The sequence below is a fragment of the Camponotus floridanus genome, unplaced genomic scaffold (assembly GCF_003227725.1).
Source record: "Camponotus floridanus strain SB8 unplaced genomic scaffold, Cflo_v7.5 scaffold42, whole genome shotgun sequence".
NCBI classification, from domain to species: domain Eukaryota; kingdom Metazoa; phylum Arthropoda; class Insecta; order Hymenoptera; family Formicidae; genus Camponotus; species Camponotus floridanus.
The window spans coordinates 566,455-580,275 of record NW_020229570.1 but is presented as its reverse complement, the minus strand read 5'-3'; the positions used below and the strand labels follow the sequence as shown (position 1 = coordinate 580,275).

The following is a 13,821-nucleotide window of genomic DNA, read 5'->3' as shown; positions in this document are numbered from 1 at the left end:
CAGTAACAACGCTACAATCGTATAACTATGCAAATAGAGATTGACGTGATGTGATGAGAGAGATATACGCTCTTATCGCAGGGGAATGTCAAATTCGGCGGATCACGGACATCGAGTGACGCGTTTGTCGATCACAGTCGGGTTATCCATGTATGACGCACTGCAATAATATTATTAACGCATCTGTCGTACATCTAGTGTATCTCGCTCTCCCTCTCTCTCACAAACATTCGAATTTATGTGCAATATTCGACAATTTATTAAATACGAACATTTTACAAATGTCAACCTGCCAGCGTATTAGAGTCTCGCGCGCGAAACTTGGAAAAACAATATTACGCAGAAAATTATTGAAAAGAGAGCGGGATCAATTTTTACGTCCACGTTTCGTGCAGGAGACACGAGGAGATATAATTGCATATAATTATAATTAGAATAAAGTATAATAAAAAATATTAATATTAATCGCATTGTAAGACAATAATAATAAGAATAATAAGAATAGTAGGAATCTTTTTGCTTTTACCTGCTATTGATGACATTTCAACGAGAGAACTTTATTGATATCTGATAAAAATTATATTAGGCAAACACTCGGCATAGAGTCGGCCTTGTGCAAATGTGAATATTCTATTTACATACATCAGCTAATAAACTACTTGTCTAAGTTAAGGAAAGTTATAAATTATCGTAATTCAGTTTAGCCAAGAAAATCAGAAAACAATGCCAATTTTTCTCCATTCTCTTCCTCTCCTTAACTTAGACAGTTTCTAGACTTTCAAAAAGCGACTGACTCCCATTGGTGAGAACTGTGTGTATGTTTCTTCTTTAATCGCCAGTTTAAACGCCCACACACACACAACAATTTACTACCTTTTATAAATATAAGTTAATAATGTTCGCTCCCCCCCCTTCGCTGCGATACGTAATGTAGAAAAACAGTTCTACAAGTAAAGTGTTATAGTAAATATTTCACGTTTCGCATTTACAAAATATTTTTATCAAGAGGCGACGTACCGTTATCGTGCCGCGTTATTGCGTTAAAATGCTTGGGATAATATGTAACACGTCAAAGCTCGATGAAAAATGAGAAATTTTTATGAAACGTAAACTCCTATTCTTTGTATTATCTTGCATGTATTTATACTCTCTTTTTTTCATGGATAATACTAAAAATTTCTGCAACTTCAACATATATTACACAATCTATCTGCTTAATACTTTCTCCTTTCTCATATGCATATAATCCGCATCCGAATCACGCGCGCGCGAAAGATAATATCTTGAATATGAATAATTATAACAAGCAGGTTTGACTTTTGTTGAAGCTGATTGCTGAATTGATGTTACCTTCTCGTACAAATTTATTCTCTCTTTCTCTTTTCCTTTTTTCTTCCTTCTCCTTATCTCTTTATATTCAAGTCAGACAGTCTATACATATTAATATTCCCTAGGAGGCGCGATGCGATCGATTGTATCGCTCGTTTAAATTCTGATTCAATGTGCAACGATTCATCGTTACGTTTCAGGAGCGAAGATCTCGACGGAATTATCGGTGTTCTGCGCATTGGAACGCATTGCTCGTCTTCGCTCTTCGATCATTTGTCGTCGCGCCTGCTCTCTCGCCTCGCGCGCCTTTTTATTTGCCTCGCTGTTCGCGGTCGGCTTCGCTTTGTGGACCGGTATGACTCGTCGTTTACCGTTCTGTTGCGAGGCTGATGCAGCTTTCTTGTCCACCACGACCTGTATAAAGTGTTAATGATATAACTGCGAATAATCGTAACAGACGGAATATTAAAGTATTATAATAATTGTTTAATTTTTATCAAAGAAAAATTTTAAAAATGTTACATTTAAAATATATTGTAATCATAACTCTTCATTTTTTCACACATCATCTTATATAATAGATATTTTTATTAATTCATTTTTTAATTAAGAGAAAACTTAGACTGCTATTATTTTCAAATTTTAAACAATACAGAAAATTTGCCGTTTTATAGGATTTTATCGGCACCAGTATAATTTCAATATATTTCTTGGTGAAATTGTTTCCAACTTCAGTTTTTCTTATCGACTTTCTTTAGATTCGCGCAATATATATAAAAGCCGATTCAGTTTTAATTCCAATAATTTTTAAACATACCTCTTGCCACTGTGACGTCCTCAGTTTTTCTATCTGATCAAAAAGTTCGTTTACTTGAACAACCTGTAACATTACCATATCCCAAAAACCAGCTAAATCTTCATTCGTCGTTGGAAATTCTTCACCCGGTACCTGAATCTAATATCCAAATACGAACCGTTAGTTGTATTCAATCTAATTGCAAGTAAAAAACAATTAAAATGTTGCTTACAATATTCTTTTGACATAATCCTTCGAATTGCTGCATCTTCTGCGAAGCTAACAACTTGGCTTTTCCCGCAGCAGATCGTAGCTTACCAGCTGCTTCCTCTGGAAGTGCAACGGTGTCACTGCTGACTAATTCGGCCTCTGCGGATGCGGCCAATGAGAGCAATCTATCTGTCTCTTGTTTCAATAACTAAAAACACGAATGTCTCTATAAATTTATATTGTCGGATTGTGTCTGCATCACCTGTATAGTTAAGCAGTTTTTTTCTATTACCTTCATAAAGTAATGACCATCCTTTTCTTCGATTATTTTTTCCGTTTCTTGAGTTTGTTTCGCTATGTTCGTTGAACTGCTGCTAGGTTCTAATACAGGTAACACTACTTTCGGCGCCGCTGGCTGTTGATCAGGTATGCTTTTACTACTAGAATCACGCTTCAATGCATCACCTTCTATAGTAATCGGAATTCTCGTTATGCTATTTTGTGAATTCATAGTTGTGGGAGTCTTCTGCTCGATTTTTCTTATCGGTGTTACCCTAAAATATAACAGTATTTCGTCATCAAAGCAAAAAAATAAAAAAAGACATTTGCTATTTTATTTGTAGATAAAATATAGATATTCACCTTTGTAGAGGTTTTATGACTTGTTCCGTTCCATCTGTGGGTTTTCTACTACCGACTACGGGAAGCTGAGCCCGAAATTCCGGACGCAGATGTCGCAAAACAGGTAGATTTTTCAACGACTGTTCCATGTTTGCATTATCTGCCGAAATGTTATTGTTATTACTGGATTTATTGAAATTACTGTCACTGGTGTTTAGTTTAGTGGTGCTGCGTTTGTAGAAGAAACCCTGTGCTAGAGCACCTGGACCGTAGAGCCGCTCCACTCGTTGCTGAATAAAAGATTTTTCGCTACTCGATGAAGTGTTTAACACTTGACTTTCAACTTCCGTCGAGCCATTCAAAATACTAGCATCACTAAATGATGCATCTGAAACTACGTAAAAAATAAAGAAAGAATTAATAAAAAAATTTAGAAAACTTTATGATATAAAATATATATGAATAAAATTAAAATAAAAGGAACAATAAATAAAAATTAATATCAAAATATTATTTCATCACTAAATATTTCAATTTTGAATTCCTTTTAATTATAGTAATTGAAATAAGAAAGAACTAAAATAAATTTTCGCAATCAAATAAAAATAATAAAACACGATACGAAAAGTTATTTAATTGCAAGTGATAAAATAGTGACACAATGCAAATGTATTAATTAAAAATTCTGCTAGATAGAAATTTCAAAATTTCATTTAATTGTAAATTTTAACAGTCGTAAAAGCTTACCAAACATAATTCAAATATATAGAAATATTCACATACAAAGATCAAGAAAACAAACTAATAACGTACATATAGGTACCAACAGTGTGTTTTCTATTACAAAAATCAATAATCGTCAAACATCAATAAAGAATGTCAATACAAGTATAAATCGAAACCATGACCTATCAATATAACGACAATATAGCGTCAACGACTAAATATCTATTTAAATATTGATAAAATTATGTAAAAAACACGTATCGTTTTATTGATCTAACGATATCAAAAATAAATTTTTAATAATTACAAAAAAATTTTTTAAGTTAAAATTTAGAAAAAAATAAATTATATAAGAAATTATTAAAATAATAAAATTAACAACTAAAATTGTATATTGAAAAGAGTTTTCCTTACGATTAGCAACGCCCTGCTTCGGAGAGGAGAAACCTGTACCATAGGATTTATTTTGTTGACCGCAGGACATCATCTGTGGCAAGCCGGGGCTTCGTTTAGTCGTAGAAGTACTCATTCTAATAGGACTAAGATCAGGAAACGTCGTGTGTAACGACACTCCCTTGTCGACTTCCGAATAACCCTGACATATACTGATCGTGCTTCTGCTCTCCATGTATGTTTCAACTTTACACTCCTCCTTCATACCATTCGTAAATCCGTTTTGCCTGTCCATCGCAAGCGGCGATATCGACTGACTCTTAGGCGGATATTGAGGCGTCGGAACGCTGAGATTCTCGTTGGATCTTTTAACATTTTTCAGTTATTGTTAGTTATTTAACCAATATACGTGTGTTTTAGAAGAAATAAAAAGAATGAATTGCAAGCATCTCACCTGAAACCTGCAGGACTCGTGTCCCTCGTGATCAGTCTTGTGCCAGGACTGCTATCTCTCGAACGGAATCCTTCCCTCAGTTTGCTGTCGTACCTGGTGATTCCCGAGTAGCCGCTTATGCTGCACGCCAGTCCCAGATAACTTGGTTTCTTCGCTGCTGTCACCTGCTCTGGCTCCGGGCTCCTGCGATGTACATTGCTGACGTTTAGCTTCTGTTCATCGGGAGTGAGGTGCGACTTTTGCAACGTTTCGCTGCTGCCGTTCGCCAAATTCTCAGGTGACGACACCGGTTCGCCGTTGCACCCTGATAGATTCAAACTGTGCAGCGTCTTTTCCGACACGGAGTCTACGGTGTTTTCTGAAAGAGGAAATTCCAATCTAACACTCGCAGAAGCACTCTTCTTCTCAGCTCCAATTTACGATCTTACAATTCCTAGAAATTACGAAAGACACTAGCGCAAATGTCACATTGCATGATTGAATAAGATTTGATAATTTTGGAAAATTAGCTTCTGCAATATTAAGATGATATAACAAATCGGTTTTGCATAAATAGAATTACTCAAGTAAATATTTAAATCGCGCATTTAGATACACGTTTAAATCATCTGTAAGTTCACTAATTATTCGATTCACCGTGTTCTTATTAAGTGATCAACTCGACGAGACATTCACCCTCGAAAAGTACTGCCACCCACGCAATTATGCATATGCCAACTCGCGTCAAATGAATCTTATTCACATCGTTGTCGCGCAATGCGACCTTATTTTCTACGAATGGAGCGATTTCAAGCTCCTTGCGTCGAAACAACGAGACTCCAACTTGGTCACACAGATCTAAGCTACGATAGACCGACGCGTCTCGCAGAAGCGAGATGTAGCGACGAGAGGTCTTCACGCTCGTCTAAATCGTGGCGACGGTCCTGGAACACTGAGCAGAGAGATTCCTCGTGGGCATCTCGTCAACGCCTTCTTGGCAACGATGAGGAAAAGAAGCATTGCACTTGATGCGCTTGCCTACGGTCTAAATCCGATCGGCATTTCGAGCGAGCAAAAAGCGCCCGCGACCTGCGAGAAGGTAACGGTGGGAGAGATCGGCGACCCCGAAAGACGACCTTGGAATCTCGAAAATCTGCATGGATCTTGAGTACCTGAGAATTAACGTAATAATACGAGAGATGCATACGAAACAAAAAATCTAAGCTAGTTACAAAAAAGCCTCTTTAAATTTGACTATAAAATTTTATTCTATAAAATATAAACGTGAGATAATTTGTACCGATTGGATAATTACGATTCGGTATTATTGGGTTTCTCGTGTAGCTTTCAGCACCAATTAAATTCTGTATTTTGGGATAATTGAAAGATCTCGTTCAAGAGATAAACTCTAAGAAATACATTCTTTTCAGGCGCACATTCCGTCCTTTTTCCCCGGAATGATTTCCTCGCTTGAGCGACGCGTCTAATCATTCTCCGCCCGACCGAGTTCTCACCGAGAATTCCCTGCGAGAAACAATGCTTCCAGTAAGAGACATTTTCTGTCATTGCAACAAGATTCTCTTCTCTAAGTTCTAGATATTATTTGAACATCTAATTCAATATCAATTATCAAAATTCCCAAATCATGAATCTTTTCTCGCGAAACGCTTTAATATATTTATAGATTCTCAGATGATATATAAATAATATTTAAATGTACATATATTTAAAATTCCTCTTATTGTCGGAGAATTTAAGATTATTCTTTCATCAACAAGTTAATTCAATAAAAACAATTTAGCCACGGAATTTTTCTCGATAACAATCTCTTATCAATAATGCGTCTCCCAATCGCGGAAACGGTGTTCTCAATGCGTGGATAGCCAACCTGATCGGTCGGACGCGGAACGGTCGACGTCCAGGCTGCAGCTCCCGATGCTCTCCTGGCTGGTCATGTTGGGGTGATGCCTGGCACCGATCGCCGACCTCGAGTCCGGGTCCAAACGATGGTAGTTGAGGGGTTGCACGGCCAGAGAGAGCGGCCTAGTGCGCCGATGTGAGCGGATGCCGCCGGCTCCGGGTACCGACGACGTCACCGTCGCGACGCAGGAGTCGTCAACGTCCTCCAGACCCGCCACCTCGCCTCCTCGGCGCTCCTCGTCCACGCGATCCTCGTGCACACTGCACAGGTCCGGTTCTCATCGCGTATACTGTCACGCGTGTGTCGGAATTTGTTCTCGAGCTCAGTGTCGGCTTACGACATTTCCACGTATATGTATATAATACGCACATACATATTGATGTGCTAAATATACCGGTACCGCTGCTATTTCTGATTAAATGTTTTCTTTATGCAAAGCGAAAATCTCAAAAAAAGTCAACAATTACTGTATAATATCATAAATCAATTTTTATAAAATTTAATTCAAATATGTCTCGAAAAGCTAGCCTCTCGGTTGAATCTCATTTGAGAAAATATTTTAACTTTCAACAAGGAATATTAGTTTCTTTCATCTTTCATTTTTATCTATCAAGTCTATTATTCAATATCTTAACGATATTAAAAAAAGACAATATAAGAAATATTGATTATTTGATTTTGAAGGAGTTTGGAGATTTAATAAAAAAATTGAAAAAAATCACAGAAAAGTGACCTCGATCATTTAATAATAAAATTGAAAAAAATCACAAAAAAGTGACCTCGATCATTTAATAAAAAAATTGAAAAAATCACAGAAAGTGACCTCAAATGTAATGAAACTTGAGTTATCTCCAAGAGGTCCAACGAAACGTTTCGCTGTCGCATTTCTCTGCATTTCCTTTTTGAATGTAGTATTGCCTTGAAGAGGCACGAGAAAGCGGCACAAATTAGCATTTACCGGTAACCGCGACTGCTTTTTGCACACAGCATTCGTATGGCAACTGATAAACGGGTCTCTGATACTGCTTTCTTTCTCTCATATCGTGTACCACCAAAGGAGCTCGAGAACATCGTAGGGACGGGAGCTGGCGCCACTCGAATAAGTCCGATAGATTACCGGTTTCTCGATGGACCAGCGCATTTTGCATGTATAATATTACACAGCTGGATCTTGCGGAGAGATTCGACAACATAACATTGATGCAGGGGAATCTCGCGGATAACAAAAATAGATTTTACAACAGTTGCCGCTCGCTTGAGCGAGCAAGAAGTCAATTTCGACGAGATTCCCTTGGAATTCATTCGGCGCATTTTTGCGACAGAGTATTAACGAGTCGTATATTTTCTCTCTTACCAATGTAATGAGAGTAATTAACGACATATCGACGTGGCACGCGCGTAATTGTCTGATAAAAACTCAACGCTTTAATGTCCCAGCAATGGAGAAAATCAATTGGAAAGTTGCACGGTGCAATAAGAATCAGATTTTTGAACTTAATGAAGGCAAACGTTATATGTTATGTGCAGGCAATCTCATTAATTTCACCGTGACTTTCGTATTTTTCTGCATAATCAAGACAATGAATAAATAAGCGATTTTTATTGCCGCCACTCACGCAACACGCATCAATGCCATATTTTCTTTTTACGTTGTATTATGCACGAATTCTCCGCATGTCATTATCTTTTTTTTCAGTACAGTTATTACTCAGTATTTACTAAGATAAATATTTGCAAAAAAATAAAATAATATAAATCTCGTAATATTAGATATCGATTCATAAAAATAAAAAAAGTTTATATAAACGTATGATTGACTTGCTTCCGAATTACAGAGGTTTATTTTAGCAATTTATATTTAGTCACTTTCACAAGACATGTTTAAAATGACCATCTTGTATTGGACTGCACGCCTGTCAACGTTTTTACTTAGACTTTTACTCGTGAAATCACTGAAGAATCTATCTATCATCTAAAGAGAATATCTATTAATATCTATTGAAATTTTGCCATTGAAAGTTTCCAAAGAATATTTAGAAAATTCCGAGGAATTAAAAAATATGAATGTTAAAACCTACAGACGTATATTTGGACAAGATAGTCATTTTGAACACTTCTTGCGAAGATAAGCAGATACAGATTACTAAAGTACCAAATTCAATAATCGTTATTTTTAATGAAAATAAAAAAAAAACATTTAGAGAAGAGCTGTATAACGGATCTGAATCTCGGAGACGTTATCGTAGAGTGGCACTAGCTTCCGATAATTGATTTATCGTTAACAACTCGCTCACGAGAGAGCCTCGTGCAAATGGTTCCGGCGTGCGAATGAAATTATCGGCAAATTGGCGCCGGTGTTAATTGCACGTAGCATCGGTCATTCGCCGCGAATCGAGCAGGGATATCAACTACAAGTCCGTTCATTTTAGTCGCACACTTTCTCGCTTTTTGAAACAAAACACGTAGATAACAATATACATGTATCAATATCGTGTGCGAAGAGAGAAACATTCAAGGTTGCGCTAAAAGTGTGGCTAAAAAGAATAAACCTTACGTACAATCGTACGAATCAAGCGGGTGCATATCGAATGAGTGCCAAACTATAATACATGCAGTTAAAGTCGCTCTCACATCGGCGACTAAACTCGCGCGACAGCTCTTCATGTTGCCCAGAAAAAACGCATCGTCCATTGACGATTGTCGCACGTTTACTCGCTTATGCAATCGCGACGGCAGTGTAAGTATGTAATGTACATAGAAACAGGGGGAATCTCTTCGAAAAAGTCACACATAGTATAGAGTATAGAATACAGCGGCTCGTTTTTCAAATCGCTATGTGCCTCATTTTAAGCACTTAAAATTATATCCCGAAAAATTAAACGCGAGGAAATATTTTTATATAAATATTTTTATAGACACTCTATTAATTATGTACCAAAAGTTATAGTGTAAATGAATCTTACGAAATTACTGTATTGTGATAAATTTTTTGCATTACAATAATAACGCACCGATGCAATTCCTCGAGCAAAAAAGTGAATCAAACTCCAAAATTATATCCCGAAGAATTAAACACGAGCAAATATTTTTATAGACACTCTATTTATAAATATTTTTATATAAATATTTTTATAGAAATTCTATTAATTATGTACCAAAAGTTATAGCGTAAATGAATCTTACGAAATTACTGTATTGTGATAAATTTTTTGCATTACAATAATAACGCACCGATGCAATTTCTCGAGCATCAAACTCCAAAATTATATCCCGAAGAATTAAACGCGAGCAAATATTTTTATAGACACTCTATTAATTATGTACCAAAAGTTATAGCGTAAATGAATCTTACGAAATTACTGTATTGTGATAAATTTTTTGCATTACAATAATATCGTATAGGATGCAATTCCTCGAGCAAAAAAGTGCATCAAACACCAGATTGTATTGTGCTCATAACGCGTTGAAGAAACGAGTCGCGCGAGTAGATAGATAGGTAGGTAGATAGATAGGTAAATTGTCCGGTGTTGTACAATGTTGTTTACGATGCGGAAATCGGCGCTGACATAATTGCGAGTTAACGGTTTAAAGTGCATCGCGGATGTAGGCGTGCGGCCAAGCAAAAATAAAATGTGTAAGAGATGAACGAATCATGCTCGATCGTCGATGACGATGATGATGATAATGATGATGATGAGCGTGTATGCGTGAACGCACGTGAGAATTAATCGACGGTCTGTTGGAGAAAATGTCAAAGTGTTATCATATAATGATATTTCTCCGTAAGGTGATGCTGACCGCGCAAATATGCGAACAAATCATCGTTGATGTGTCGAATCTTTTAATTTCGCCTGTCTCGAATCTTAGATATGAATCTCCATACATCAGATAGGAATAATATCTGAATGCATATGGTGGATGCATCGTACTGTGCCTTGACGTTTTAATCGCTCACCGTTAATATTCAGAAGGCAACAAACACCTTGTGTCTCCCAGTATCTGTTGCGCCCTGAATTATATATATTTCTAATGGGACGTTAATCAATTATTATTAATTATGGATTAATTGTCAATGACACACATTAAATATTAATCATGTATTAATTATCCATTCTCGATAAAAATAAATCCATGTTACTCTGCATAATAAGAGAGAAAAAAAAGCATGCAAGTGTAATACACACGATATTAATGTCAGAGCAACCCTGAGGATTCGCTCTTAAAATTCCAAGGAAATTTTTCAACCCTTTGCAAACGTCCTTCTCTCTCTTTTCGCCTACCTTCGCCGCCAATGTTTCCAGAGGAGGAATTTGGAGACATTCTTTTTCGTTACCGGATTCACTGTATAGGTACCGCTCTCAATTTTTAGAGGCATCCTTAGCCGCGAACGCGTCACTTTGGATTGCGCTCGATACGCATTGACGGCGTGCGGGCCGATATATCGATCGAAAGATGATCTGCGAATGTCAAAGGAGACGATATTGCACGATGGTATTATTCTCCTGCGCTTGTATTTCGAAACGACGACAAAGCGTCATTAAAATGCAATTCTAAGCGTTATTGCGCATTTTATATATATGCGTGTTACTTTATTCATATATGACCTTTTCTCTCTAAATTAATCGGGGAATTTTTATTCCTAATTAAATTATTATTAATATTGCCTAGTTACGTACTTATAAAGACATCACATTCGGTTTATCTTATCTGTCAATTAATCTCACTTAAAGAGTATATATATTCGTGATGCAGCTTCACCGCTATCGATTTATTTATTCTACTCGTGGTCAGCGCTAGTGATTTCTCTCTTTTTGCGTGACCCTTTGTCGTCGTATGGTTCTCGCGAGCACGTTTCTAGGATGACTAGCTGCCGAAGACTGGCATCTTCCCAATCTCGTCTCTCCGTACTGATTCTCTCTCTTTCTCTCTCTCTCTCTTTATCGTTATCTTCCTCTTTCACTCGGTCTCTCCCAATCTCTCGTCTTTCCAGCTGGTCTCTTTATCTTTTCTTGAGTCGCGAGTATTTTTGGAACACTCAAAAAACCACGATGGCACACGGTGCCGCTTTCTCTCGTCAACCCGCATGTTGTCTTTTCTTCTTCTTCTGCTTCTGTCTTACTCCCTTTGCGCGGGCATTAACGCGTGAACGAACGTGGAAGGGCGCACGAATTTGAAGAGGATCGCGAGCGGAAAGTCGGCGTGTCTACACGTGCCCGGCACGCGCGCTGCAAAGATGATCATCGCATAACTCGCGAGCAATCCTCGCAGACCGTCCCGACTTGCTCGCTTGCGATCAAATTTGATTGAAGATTTTTTGAATGTAAAAAAAATTCAACGTTTTTACTACAAATAAATAGAAATCAGCTGTTCTGTAGCTATTCGATATTAATTCAAATGAAATATTATCGAAGAAATCATTTCTTTTATTATTCTCTTTCTTTGCGGAAATTATATGCGCAAGAATAAAGATTAAAATGAATAGTGCAAGTTAACACGTCGGAAGAAGAAAAGCTTGCCTTCGATTTCATGTGCAAGCGAGCAAATAAGTATCGTGTGTAAATCGTTGTTGAGAGCTAATAATCCCTTTTGGTTTCTGTCATCTGGTCTTTTATGAACCGTTAATCCGTAAGCGCTTTTATGGCCTGCGTAATAGTTTCTCTTTCTTCACAGGGTTGCTTTCTCCAATGCCGGCTTTCAAACGGCCTCAATCCGCGACTATCGCAAAGTACGCATTACCATGTATAAAAGTTTGTTACGCTTTGTGTCTTTTAATAATTTGATATAATTCACTTATCTTTGAGGTGAAAAAAAATCCGGAGAAACACGCGAGGATTTTCTGCGAAAAACTTTCGAGAATCGCTTGAATTAAGTCCGCGATAAAAAGTGAAATTTATGGCAAATGCTAAACTTTTAAATTCAAACAAAGGCTCTCATCCAAGTTACGATCAACAAATTTTCTCCAGTCTCGAGAGAGATATATAGAAGGAAAATTAAAATTTACTATCGATCCTCACAAAAATGTAATGATAACGTGGTAAAAGCCGTTCTTACAAACTATTTTTAAAGTCAGTATCGTAACGAAAAGATTAAATAAATTTGAGGTAAGACAGAAGCAAAACAGAGAAAGGGTTTCGTATCTCCCCGGAAGATTTCTCGTATTCCCGTATGTTGAACATAATCCGTGCAAACGTTTCTGTGTCATTATTCTATTTTAGTGCTCCTACAGAGATTTACGGGCTCGATAATTGAAACCGACAGAATTCGGGACGTTGTCGACAAGGGTTCGTATCGCCATGGGGTTTCCGGTTCGTTTACAGCAATAGCATGAAGAGCATCTTTCGATATATCAGCAGCACTAACAATCTAGAATTGATAAAGTCTCGTTCATGGAATCATTATAACGTTCCATGACCTCCTCTTCTCATTGTTGGAATCATCATAGAAACGCTTGATTATAAAATTCCCACTGAGAAGAGAAAGAGAGAGAAACAACATATTCAATTTTGCCTCCTCTTCATGAAAATTATGAAAAGCATGGAGACTACTGATAAAAACAAAACGATAAATTTATAATCGATTAGAATTCAATCACGAATTAAAATTCATAAAAATTTCAGATTCCGATTAATTTCTAGCAATATTAAACCGTGTATTGCAAGCCTAATACTTTGATGTAATAAATATAATGGAATTATAATGTCTCATAAAAATGTGCATAAAGTATCGTTAGCGCGGAATTTATCATATCATTGTAATATTCGCAAAAAGATAAGGACGCAAATAAAGTTTAATCGAACGCATGACTAGCGTGAGCAGAAGCTGCCGTCTGGGAATGCAGAAAGTGCAGCTATGAATTCAAATGCAATATGTGCTAACGTTCCGCTGAAAGAGTTGTCACGTGCGAATCCGATGAAAAATTGCATCGCACAGAAGGAACCTGACATGTCCTAAATGCACTTAAATGTGTAAACTGAAAATTATATTTTACTTGTAAATGTATACAAAAGAACTTTCTACGAGAAAAGATATTTTCTTTCGAAAAAAAGATTCAAAAATTTTGACTTCAAAACCCGACTAAGATTGTATCTCGAAAACATTCCTACGAGTTTGCGATAAAGGTATAATATACTTGATCTTATCTCGGGACGATGAGTCACCAACTCATGTTTGATGTACTATCTGCGATTCTATATTCAATAAAACGACACGTGAGATGAGATATGGCTGTGCCATTTATGTGACCGAACGAACATAAATCCTGAGGAAACAAGGGGCAACCTCTATATAAACTACTTCTTCTATAGATATCGAATCAAGGAACGTGTATTATCGCGCCTCATGTCATGTTTTCCGAAGGAAAATTACATAAGTATCTTGCATACCGATCTTTCC

General features: G+C 37.0%; 1 protein-coding gene across 3 annotated transcripts in view; it reads right to left on the bottom strand.

Annotated features, from left to right (window-relative positions):
- Positions 1–536: 536 nt before the first annotated feature.
- LOC105254600 overlaps positions 537–13,821 on the bottom strand; it is a 36,146-nt gene continuing 22,861 nt past the window's right edge. For all 3 annotated transcript variants that reach the window (XM_011263393.3, XM_020028514.2, XM_020028518.2), the window contains exons 7-14: positions 6,397–6,689; positions 4,530–4,887; positions 4,097–4,440; positions 2,978–3,350; positions 2,628–2,889; positions 2,358–2,543; positions 2,147–2,284; positions 537–1,743 (exon numbers count right to left, since the gene is read on the bottom strand). In XM_011263393.3, the coding sequence (XP_011261695.2) occupies positions 1,519–1,743; positions 2,147–2,284; positions 2,358–2,543; positions 2,628–2,889; positions 2,978–3,350; positions 4,097–4,440; positions 4,530–4,887; positions 6,397–6,689 (2,179 nt within the window). In that variant the 3' untranslated portion in view covers positions 537–1,518. The remainder of the gene's footprint in view (positions 1,744–2,146; positions 2,285–2,357; positions 2,544–2,627; positions 2,890–2,977; positions 3,351–4,096; positions 4,441–4,529; positions 4,888–6,396; positions 6,690–13,821) is intronic.